Here is a 12,583-nt window from a genome sequence, read left to right as displayed (position 1 = left end):
CAAGGTTCATGGCTAGTTAAGTGTTCATAATTACATTATCACACTTTTTGTCATCGTTAAATGTAATGTGTACCAATACAAGGCATACAGCTATTTGATATCATCATATCATAGCTGCAGAGTGTTTTCTTATGATCGAAAGAACACGCATACCTCTCAAGCTTTCTTTATTTAAATGTGTGGCAAACAGTGTGGCAAAACAGATGACAATGATAAGTGAAAATTGTGAAACATGTTCATACTTCAGACTGGAAGTGCAAAGCAAAGCAACGCATTCATATTTGCAGATTACAGAACATACAAATCTTTGATTTTAAATTTTATTGTGCAGTATGAAAAATAGTCACTGCAATGCAGATGATTTTTTGGGACCAAAATGAGTTCTGAACTACATGTAACTGTAAAAGACACTGAAATCCATGGGCCACTGATGTGGCATCCTAACCTGCAGCCTCAGCAGTCTGCAGGACAAAGTAAAAGATTAGGATTAAGGTTAACTGCTCTAAACATCGGATCCCGGATGCAGCTAACTTAGCAATACTTAGTTCAGCAAAGTATGCTTTACATTTAAAAGCTGTAAGAGCATATTTGTATTAAGCAGTTGGTTTCTGAAAAGAGAAGACAAGTGTAGATATATATGAGCTGGGCAAGTAATCATGTTCATACATTTAATTTAAACATATTTTTCAATACCAAGTATTGTAATATTACAAGCTGTGTCAGAAGACGAAAGGATGAAAGTATGTGTGAGATAAGGAAAACATTTTTTACTAGAGTTCCTCTCTCTCCTTTTTGTTTTGTTTTTTTGCGATTATCACAACTTTCTTTATCTGTGTACTTGGTGTACTCACTTCTTGTTTTGTTCTTAATGTGTGTGATTTCTGTAGATAAAGTACAAAGAAAGTATTGGAAAAGGAATACCAGTCGCTGACCTGCCTGAATTGAAGCGAGTAAAGGATGTGCAGAAGAACATCAGCGCGGTAGCAGCTGATACTATTTATTTATTATCTTCCTTTCCACGTTTATCCAACTAAAACTCAGCTTTCCTTGCTTAACCTTTGAGGGAAAATATGTTTTACAGCTAGAATTAACCTTTGCCTAGTCAGCATTAACAAGACTTTGCCAAAATATCGCTTACATAGTCACTATGATATTATGTCTGAAGCAGTAAGGCTTCAACGTGGATAGAAATAATTACACCAATTTCTAAAAATGTTCTGCTTAATGCTTTAAATTTGTTATGTGCTTACAAACACAAACATGTAGGGTAGAAAATAGAAATGTTAGCGAAAATTGCACCCTGTACCAACGATAGTGCTTCTCCTATCTTTGGCAAGTCATGTGACATAACACAGTCTTGTTTTTAAAAAAATATATGTGTGTGTGTGTGTGTGTGTGTGTGTGTGTGTGTGTGTGTGTGTGTTTGTGTGTGTGTGTATGTATTCAGGTTCAGCTTTACAAAGGACCTATGATACCACACAGATTCATTTTATAAGAGCTGGCAGTGACTGTGCAAAAACTGGAAAATAAAGTGTAGTCTGATTTACCCCTGCTAGTATATTTCTGTGCAACACAATCTGATATTATAAGTGTTGAGTCAGTTGTGCAAAAAAAAAAAAACTTATGTTAACTTCATTCATTTTCCAGTAACCCACTTAATCCATTTCAGGGTCACAGGGAGCCAGAACACATCTTGTCACACACAGAATGCAAGGCAAAGAAACTAATCCTAGAGTGGATGGCAGATCATCTCAGGATTCACAGATACACAGTCACTCACACATGGCATATACACCTACAGGCAATTTGGAGGATAAACAAATTACCTATAACATGGCTTTGGGTTGTAAAAGAAAACTGAAGCACCCAGTGAAAATTTACATAGACAAACAGATGAGACGCGTACTTCACAAGTCTGAACTGCAGCTGGGAAACAAATGAGAGTCAAGTGCAGAGTGGAAGAGATGGCCTCTCTGCCAGGGGGCCTTGTCATACAGTACACATTAATTTATCATGTGCTAACACAACTATACAAAAGACTTGTATAGTTGTGTTAGCACATGATAAATTAATGTGCACACACTTTTTTTTTTCCAACCGCTGATACAGTTGTATGAATGTCTTCTACTAAAGTCCAGCCTGATCTTAAAAAGATGGCCTATTTATGCAGCTCTTTTGATTAAATCATGCTTTATTTACTTAGACTGTCAATGTCAACTGATGGTAAATTCAGTAAAAAATGGACATGAAACTTCCTATTTGGAAGGGGAGTTACCTCTGCACTTTTCTTTGACCTCTCCCATGCCCCCATCTCTAATAAAGCAACATACAATGAAAAAAGAGCAAGACCAGTGGGGGGGTTGGCTATCCGCCTGTTATTAGACTTGGTGGTATGCAATGTGTACACCAACATGACTCAGCCATTGGCTACTTCAGCACTGAAAGCAATAGGATATGAGAACAGACCTTCTAGTAAGTACCTTAGGCGGCAGTGTATGACCAAGACTTAGGACTAGATGTTAGTCTTAGCCTGTTATCTAAGCCTGCTTGGCAAGCCTGAAACCTGATACCCATTAATAAGTGAACAGCTATGAAGTCTTTTGCTCTAGAAAAAAAAACATTACCCTTTATTGCAGCTTACTGAAACTTTCTCTCTGCTTAGAATATGCAATCATGTACTTTGCACAACTGTGGACAGTTTGCAGGGTATCTAAAATGACTCCTGTATTGCAGGCAAGCTCTTTCTAAACAATGAGCAACAGTGTTTTTATAATACTGAAAAGCATTTATTACATACCTGTAAAGCCTCAGACTTCTAGTCACAAATATGTGTTCAGTACTTCACTGAGCTTTAAGCCGAAATGTAAATATCTCTGTTCACTTATGTTATCAGAAGCTCCAACAGTCCGTTGCTTACTTCTTAATCTTATCTGCTGTCTGTACTGATCACATTTCTCAGTGCCCTCCCTATTTCTGCCCTGAATCACGTATAAGCTTAACCTCATTCTCACTATTTTTGTCTCCCCGGTATTCTTTTGCCATCATTATGTTTTTATAATACAAGAAAAAAGGGGAATACTTGACAAAATGGAAGAGAAGAAAACAAAAGCCAAAAAATAAAAAAATTGCTCTGAATGGCTGTATACTGCATTTACTAAACTATATTTCACATGTATAAAAAGAGACTTCTCCAAAACAAAAAGAAATAAAAAGAGCAATAATATGTACAATCAAAAAAACGTAAGGACCAATCAGTGAGTACCAGCAATTAAAATGATTTTGTCTTAAAGGTGTAATACATATTTTTTCTATTCGAATACTAAGCCCCATTTTGTTTTTGTGAGCATACTTATCATTCTACCTTTAACTTGTCTCCCTTGTCTTCCTTTACCACAGTCCTTGTGTCCAGCATTCCACAGTGCCACTCAATTTCACTAAACCTCAGCCTTTTTCAGACCTCACAATCTGCAGTACCACTGAATTTCACTCAAGTTCATCCTTTTGCTCAACTCAGAATCTGCTCCTTCAAAAAGTGAGAAATACTGCACATCCACAGATTCTACAACACACCAACCTCTTGTTTATCACTGTTTGCACCCCTTACACCATTGTAGTTTCCCCTCTTCATGATCCTGCTTTCATGATGGCACTCCTCCAGTACCAGAACTTTCCTCAGTGATGGCCTGTCACTGATTCAAACCATTAAATTCTTTCACATTTTCTGTATCACATCAGATATGCTCGTAATTCAATCCAGTTTCCTCATTTAAATCTTAATTAATGAGATTGCATCACTGAGTTTTAAATAACTTGTGCAGACTCAAGATGTGAGCTTCTAAAACATGTTATAAAAGATTAAATGCTATGGGGGTTGGAATGCTGTAGGGAGACAGAGAGTGATTCGAGTGCAGCGGCTAATGCAAATGTTGTGATTACATAATTTAACATATTTTTATGCCCTTCAGAACATGTAGAATTCCCTTTGTTCTGATGTGGTTCCTCTCATTTCTAGGTTGCTTGAATGCAACAATCTTCTACTCATTGAATCTCAGCTATATAGGCATTAATTTCTTTGCCCACAGTTTAACTTCCTAAAGCAACCACTAAAATGTGTTCTGCTTAAAGGCTAGAGATATTCCCCATTATAACTGGTTAGGAAGTTTAGCATGTGCACAAAATAGGTTTGCTTAGTAAACCCCCAAACAGCACACGCTTGCCAATGACATGCAGCAACAGTTAACAAGATTTTTTACTTATTTATACTTTGTTTACTGGGTTAGTCCCACTAGGCCAGTGGCCTGTTTTCAGGGGAGACCCAAAGTGGTATTCATACTGACTAAGGGAAATTTGGCCAGGGCATCAGGGAACTTCCCCCACTCTTTTTGATAAGTACTGGGGATCATTAACATTCACCTGAGCTGTTCCCAAGTCAGGCAGATGGGTGGGCCCTTGGTTTAACATATCATCCAAAGGATGGCACACTAAGGATTGCAGCACCCCCTTTATGCTGTGCTGCAGTGCCAGTATTGGAAAATGAATACCTGGTGTGAGAATAGAGACCCCAACCTTCTGCACCAAAGGCAATATGACCCAGTTTCTTTCCAGACCACCCTCTTTAACTATGACTTAAGTTTTAAGATCCAAGTAAGCTGTACCTCATTTTAAAAAAAATGTATAGTCTGCAAAGCTACAACACACTGGTTCATGCTAAGCACAGATTGATACATGGCAATATTCATGGCAAAACTCCTAGCAGCTTTATTTTGACGATACAGAGGTATGCGTATTGTTGCATCTCTCTATACCTTTCCTGACCCAATTAAACTGATGTGGAGACAGAAAGGAGAAAATGTATTTACATTAAGAAAAGGGCTTGAAGCTATCACTCAGGAGACATCATAAGGCATATGCAGAACTGAAGTGATAGTCGAACAACAACTTATGATAAGCAGGAATTCTGGTCTGGGAGACAAAAACAATATGTGCTGTATGAATCGGGTAATGGTCAAATATCACATAGTATAACATAAGTGCAGAAATGCAAATATCACATTAGCTATTTGTCATGGTGACTATGTAAAGATATAATTTAATGCGCCATTCTTATGCTTAACAGCCTAAAAACTGCAGAGTTACCTCCAACTCTTAAATGAATTATTTGAATAGCAGTTTCATTTAAATAAGATGTGCGACCAAAAAAGCTAAAATATAGAATAACTGTGTTTGCAATACATAATATCAACAATACTTAGTAATTTAACAACTAAGCTCTGATTTTCACTTGTGGCTTTAAAATAGTGTGCCCTACCAACATCTAATAGTTTTCTAATGTTTGATTAACTCATGTGATTTATGTTTGCTGTTATTTTTCATATTACTTTTCCTATGACATAGACATTGTTACTAGATAAAGAAATCTGTCAAGAAAGTGTTAAAAACAAGTATGCATTAAGATGACCTGCAGACATAAGTTAATCTTAGATAACTATATTTAAATGAAACCTGCTTACGTTCATACTCGCATTTTCAGCATAAGTCAAGCAATGTCTCTGTCTGTGTATGTTAGTTTTTTCCTTAAACTATTTGAGCAAAAAAGCAAGTAGACAGTGTGTGTGTGTGTGTGTGTGTGTGTGTGTGTGTGTGTGTGTGTGTGTGTGTGTGTGTGTGTGTGTGTGTGTGTGTGTGTGTTTTCTGCCATGCAGAAGGTTGTGCATAGCTTTGTTATGACTTTAACTTTGTTGTCTTGATTCTGGACATTAAGATTTTGTACAAAGAAGATCTTGGAAGAGGAATATCTCTTAAGGATACCCCAGAGATGGAAAGAGTTAAACGTGTACAGGAGGCGATTAGCATGGTATATTTGCTCAATTTATACCCGCTCACCCATGCTATCGTAACCCCTACCTCACTGGTTTTCCTCCTCACTGAACACATTATCCTTGGCTAATAACATTTTGGATTAACCAGCAAAAGTCATGTCAAGCTTAACACACACAGTGTTGCACCTTGATTTCCATTTATCATGTGCAAACATGTAACACGTGTTATTGCAGATCTGAGTTACAGCAACCAGCTAGTACCTATTCAGAGCAGCATATCCAAGCAGTTATCACATTCAGACAGTACAGGAAATCAGGTTCTTGCTAAGATCTTGCTCAGGAGTTGCCAGCCTGCTAATAGATTTGTACAGCAAAGACTTGGTGTAGGTGTCAGAGAAAGGAGATACATGAGAGTGGGTCTCTAGGAAACACATGTTGTCCACATGTGCATAAGGCTGTAGCCAGGAATTCTGTATGCATTGAAATTAACATTTTTTTTTTTCTGAGCAAGTTTCAGAAAAAAGTATGTGAATAATTATTTAAAGTTCTGGTTACCTAAATAGGATTATTGATGTCAATGAGCTTTTTCTGCAGGGGTGAATAAATCATCAGTTAAAATATGTACAATTTTAGATGTAGAATGAGTATCTGGGGACATGGACTTTTTTTTAAATATGGGCTCTGGTCAGGGGCAGCAAAATGAGGATGTGAGGACAAACTGAAAATATTTGCTACTCTATTGGTTGTGCTATAGCACTTCCCTCAGTATATACAACTGGCACCTGAAAAATACTCTAGGTTTTTTTGGGGGTAGGGGGACTCACTTCTGATCCTGATCTCAGTTGCCTCCATTGCCAGGTCCATATGATCCCTTCCTCTGCGGTTGCTATGCCTTGATGGCTTTCTGATGTGAAATACATAAGAAGGACCTCATTTTTGGAAGATCTCCTGCACAAAGGGAACCTCTGATCTCCACCTACATGCTGTAGGGGAGAAGTGATGCCAGCTAGGCATTGCAGATCAGGATGGGTCATATGTGGAAGTCTCAGACTGCTGTGAGTTTTTTCTATTGATCCTACCTCCTCCCCCAGTGTGCAGATGCTATCTTGTGTAGGTTTGGGTGGGCAGTGAAGTATGGCCTTTGAGGACATGCCTGAACTGTAACCCAGAGCAGCCATGCTTCCTCAGCCATCCCACATGCTCAGCCTAATAACTGGTCTTGCCTGGGCTTCCAATGGAGCTCAACAAGCCATTAACCACCACCAGCACTAGCCAACCAACTCCCCTCTCCCCCCACCCATCTTCCTTCCAGCTCCATTATTTGGCAAAGTCACTAAAAGCTGTAATAAGAGTTTTATCCCCTAACACTGCTTGTGCTGGCACTGTAGTTTTATTTATTTATCATATATTTATTTTATTCAATTTATACATTTGTAAAATGGGTAGGTGCGCTGGTCTAAAGACCCTACCATTTTCAGGTATGACCCAGAACAATTGGTAATTTAAGGGAAACATAATTCAGGGAATAACAACCAACTAGAAATAAAAACAGAAGTAATTCACGTTGGCAAAAACAATTTACATTTGTTATTTGTGTCATACAGATATTTTCAACAGCTTTGTTGAAAAGTTGCCTAGGGAAATACAGCTGCAAAAAAGGGAGAATCATCCATACTTTTTGTAGCTGTGGGATTAGAATGTGGTTCTAATTTCAAGAGCATATCAGACCCTTTGAATGCCAAAACTCTTTTCTGCAGTAAGTACTAGATTCAGAGGTGCACCACTGTAACAGTTTTAATACTCTTACACTCAGAACCTGTTTCTGTAACTTCACTTCTAACATCAGTTCCAGCTTTTCCATGCTTTTACACCCTTTTGTTAAAAAAAATCTCATTTAGTGCACTTATCATCTTTTTCTGCCAAAACATTTTAAACTTAACTCTAACTTGCTATAATGTATTATTTCATGCAAGAGTGTCGAGTGAAACCAACACTTGTCTAACTGTATCGATTGAAAAGGATTAATTTATACATATAAAATGTGGTGAGATATGTCTGTGACAAAGGTAAAGAGTCCAATATATGCAATACTCGATTACAGTGTGGTACACAGCTATGTGAGATCACTCATTGTAGGGAACACTGCATAATTCTGTTAAATAATTAAAATATTATCACCAAAGGCTGTCAATGTTAACAGTATATGCATTTTTTTCCTTGTACAGTGTCGCCCATTTTATAATTCACTACCAGGTAGCCAAAGGAAAAAAACTGTTCCACAATACACAAATATCCATCACTTACTATCCAAGTTAATAGTTAGTAAAATTTACTTATCTTAAAATCTGCAAGTTATTTTTGAGAAGTAAAAATAAAGGACATAACATTTTTGTTTACTTCATTTTTAAAGCACCACAGATATTCAAAAACACAGAGAGATGTATAAACAGCATATTGCCTTTCAACAAAGAGTTAAATGAAAACTGGAAAATGCTTTTTAATTATTCCTGGCATAATTTAAGTTCAAGGCATTACAGATTACTTAGCTAGCTATCTGAATGTTCAAAGTGAGCATAAAGCCTACAAACTCATCAGCCAAATAAACCATTATGGAGTTTATGTATCAGACAATGGCAATAAACCAACTTTTAATAATACAACCCATAACACCCCCACACCACCATTCTCCATATTACTGGCAGTCTATTTCTGTTGGGGGAATACATCAAATATAAATTCATTCCACCCTGACACTTTCTACTCTGTAAATATTTCCATACATAACTTATGATTTGTATTCTCTCCAGCTTGCAGCAGTATCCCTTCCTGTTTTGCTCTCAGGGAGAAAGAAATGTCCTTGATACCACTCTGATTTATATTTCCTACTGCTGAATGTTTCACTTACACCTTTTCCTGCCATCCGCTCCATTTGCATTAATTTTTTTTTAGTTTACTGGCATGTGAGTTGCCATGCATGGAACCCCACATTTCAGTCTATGCATCACATTCACTGGCAGAATGTTAGTTTTTCAGGTAGTGTATATACTTCTTCAGCTCTCAGTCTAGCTACATCTTCACACAGGATCTCAAGATTTTTTTTTTACTACAACCTTCTGTAACCACATAACATGTTTCAGTTTCCTGGTCACAGAGATTCTAAAATAACATTCCTCCTCTGACTCCATGACATAAGCATTAGTACAATATACTGAATAACTAATATGTTCCTTCCTGTTTGCACAGTCTTTCTTTACTCCAAATTAAATACTAGTTCATTGATACCTGCCCACTTCAGCAGCCATGCCTGATACTGATGGATCTAAGACGTTAGTGTGAAGAACAGTAATAAAAAATGACATTTCAGAATAAGCAGCCCAAAATGGCATTCTTGAAAACCATTTTTTTGTGGAAAGCAAAACTCACCACACATATGAGGTACCCCATATATGAGTTACTTTCCTGTGTACTCCCTTCTTATTATAATCAACTCTTGAGGATGTTCCACCACAGGGGAAAGGACATTTGATGAGCTACACCATCCAACACATTGTGAATGATCATACACATTGTTCTCACAGTCCTAGGTCATTGGTGCATGATCACACACATTGTACTCACACTCACGTCCTACTCCCATTCACTGATTGGTGCAGGATCACACACATTGTACTCACACTCATGTCCTACTCCCATTCACTGATTGGTGCAGGATTACACACATTGTACTCACACTCATGTCCTACTCCCATTCACTGATTGGTGCAGGATCACACACATTGTACTCACACTCATGTCCTACTCCCATTCACTGATTGGTGCAGGATCACACACATTGTACTCACACTCATGTCCTACTCCCATTCACTGATTGGTGCAGGATTACACACATTGTACTCACACTCATGTCCTACTCCCATTCACTGATTGGTGCAGGATCACACACATTGTACTCACACTCATGTCCTACTCCCATTCACTGATTGGTGCAGGATCACACACATTGTACTCACACTCATGTCCTACTCCCATTCACTGATTGGTGCAGGATCACACACATTGTACTCACACTCATGTCCTACTCCCATTTTCTGATTGGTGCAGGATTACACACAGTATCCTTGTTTTCAAGTCGTACTTCCACTGGGTGATTGATATTCTTTGCAGTTTAAATGAAGTATAATATAGTCAAGCTTGACAAATGCAGAAAGATTTGGGTCAGCTTCACTCAGCACTGTTGTAAAATACATAACATTTATTTCTTGTTCTAGTAATGTCTACTGCTGAATGCAACCAGTTAAGATTGTTTAGTTTTTACCCCAGCTGTAAAATATTACATCATACTAGCATTTCAATATTAGATGCTTAGTGACAGACTACAAGGACCCCCCCCCCAGTCAGCTGGGGTTCTCAGATAGTAATTTCTCCTCACACATGCAATAAAAGGTGTGAACTGTGACACAAAAGGTTATTAGGTACTTTGAAAGTCCATGTTTTATGATTTGAAATAATGACCAGGTAGGCCCTGCAAACATATCAGACAGAAGTGCTATCTGTGTTGTTATTGTTACAAAAATCTAGTTCAGAACTAGATAACTGTGTGCTTTGTTATGTCGTGATGTATTTTGGAATGCAGGTAATGTTTTGTATGTATTTTGCATGCTTATTTTTTGTCTTCTTGTTTTTACTGTCCTCAATTCTCTAGATAAAGTACAAAGAGGGCATTGGAAAAGGAATTGCAGTTCCAGACCTTCCAGAACTGAAACGTATAAAGGAAACCCAGAGGAACATCAGCTCGGTAGAGGCTGATACTTTTCATTTTAACTTACCAGTGTGATATTTTCTCCTCATTCATTATACTAAAACGTCATTCTCCCTCTAACATCACAATAGCTATTTGCAGTTTTAACATGCTGTGTTGCACACTTTATGGAGTTATTTTATTTATGTATTTATTCATTCATTCATTCATTCATTCATTCATTCAGTAGTGGCATTGCTTGGGTATCCTTGGGTGATATTTGTAATTCTTTTTGATGGAGAAGTGAAAATATAGTATAAAATTTTCTCCTTATAGAATATTTTGAAAACCTTGCAATGCCTCTACCTAATTACCAGCTCAAAAAAGAGCATGACTGTTATTTTCAAATGATAATACTCCAGAGATGACCACAATAGTAGAGCAGAGCTATTTTTGTAGTAGTATTTTTACTAAGTTTTAAAGTCGTGCCAAATCATGTGCTTTAACAGATTCTTAGTGATTTGCTTCTAAAACAGGTGAACTACTTTGCTTAAAGCAGATAAACATGCATTTTTTAAGGCTTGGTAAATTTATTGCACTTCTAAGCATGATGGTTAATTTATAAATCATTCATAATTGCAGATGTCAATATTTTTATAGGATTAAAGTAAGCAAAAGCATATGTTAAAGTATTACTTTCTATTCTCAGCTGTCAGATTTGTCATTTTCGTTGTTAATGCACACTGCGTAGTTTCCAGTTCGTTGTTAAGTTTTACTTAGGGTGGTAACTTGCAGAATGTGATTAGGGAGTTTCTGTACATCTGTTCTGAGGAGTTTATTACATCTGTTGCCTACAGTTCTTTCTTACTTTATGTACCCTGGCTGAGATTTAATTTTTTCCTCATGTGACAAGACTGAGATGTCAAAATGATAACTTATCTTGCTAAAATTGTAGTTGTCTGTAATCTGCATATTAGGCAAGTCCCATTCATATAGACAATAATACACATCTAAAATGTGTTTGGACTGAATTGTTAGTGTGCCAAGAACTATATTCCAACATGTAACTGATACATCAGTATACATGACCATATGTAAATAACTATAACATTTGGAAAGTGATACCAGTCTGTGATGCACTTGTAGTCTACACCTTGTACTGAGTTTTTGATGACACTTCTAATCAGTTGCTTTTAGATGAAGTTATGACAGCTCTTCATTGGCACAAACACCACCTTTTATGGTCTTAATTTTTTTTCATAGACTCTGGACAGATTTGGAGTGTCACTAATTTAAATCATGCAATTAGCAATATTTAATTTTAAATGATCCTTTCTGGATCCTGGAGGATCATGCATTCCATTTTTGGTACAGCTTAGAATGCAGTTAGGCTCTTCCCTTCCTGTGCTGTACGTTTTGAAACTATGCCTTACAGTTCAAAAATTAGTTAATAATCGTAATGGAATGGAGCATGGTACAGTGTATTACAGTACAGCTAGTTTTGTAGCAGTGGGAGGTTGGCAAGGTTTCATCAGCAATCATGAGGAACCCCTGTAACATAAAGGCATCCCAGGACTGCCAGTGTATGTTTCCCATTGTACTTTAGGAAGGCTGAGTTGAGAAGACAGGAAATACGAGGCATAGGCTAGGATGATGACTCCTTCAGCCTACTAACTAAATATAATACCATAATAGAGCAATACTTTGAACCAGCCCTCATTTATACCTTGCATACTCATGTGAGCAGTAGATATAAGATGGAATATTGTTTAATGAAAGCCAAGTATGGGAAGAGGAACTCCACTGATTTACTACAAAAGACTCAGCAGTGCCAAACCATATGATAAAGTATCCACCAACCACAGAATCACATACATTTGATGGTAGGAAATAAAATGTCTTGGTCTCTTGCCCAACTTTCCCATCAATGCAACCTTTTTGTTGTTTATCACCAGCCTCCCCAAGTTCTTGCATCATAACTTCTTAAATTTTCTGAAATTTTATCACCATCTATGCTGTCTGGCAG

The 12,583-nt window shown here is 37.3% G+C and overlaps 1 protein-coding gene across 13 annotated transcripts in view; it reads left to right on the top strand.

The window, feature by feature from the left end:
• The window catches only part of NEB (nebulin), a 619,289-nt gene that overhangs the window by 544,216 nt on the left and 62,490 nt on the right, over positions 1 to 12,583 (top strand). For 10 of the 13 annotated variants that reach the window (XM_044074886.1, XM_044074893.1, XM_044074887.1 and 7 more), the window contains 3 exons: positions 888 to 980; positions 5,762 to 5,854; positions 10,522 to 10,614. In XM_044074886.1, the coding sequence (XP_043930821.1) occupies positions 888 to 980; positions 5,762 to 5,854; positions 10,522 to 10,614 (279 nt within the window). The remainder of the gene's footprint in view (positions 1 to 887; positions 981 to 5,761; positions 5,855 to 10,521; positions 10,615 to 12,583) is intronic. The other 3 variants (XM_044074888.1, XM_044074899.1, XM_044074896.1) reach the window with 1 other exon arrangement.

Source organism: Protopterus annectens, chromosome 6.part0 (genome assembly GCF_019279795.1).
Source record: "Protopterus annectens isolate FY-2018-M chromosome 6.part0, PAN1.0, whole genome shotgun sequence".
In the NCBI taxonomy this organism is placed as follows: Eukaryota; Metazoa; Chordata; order Ceratodontiformes; family Protopteridae; genus Protopterus; species Protopterus annectens.
This window is presented reverse-complemented; position numbering and strand designations above follow the sequence as displayed.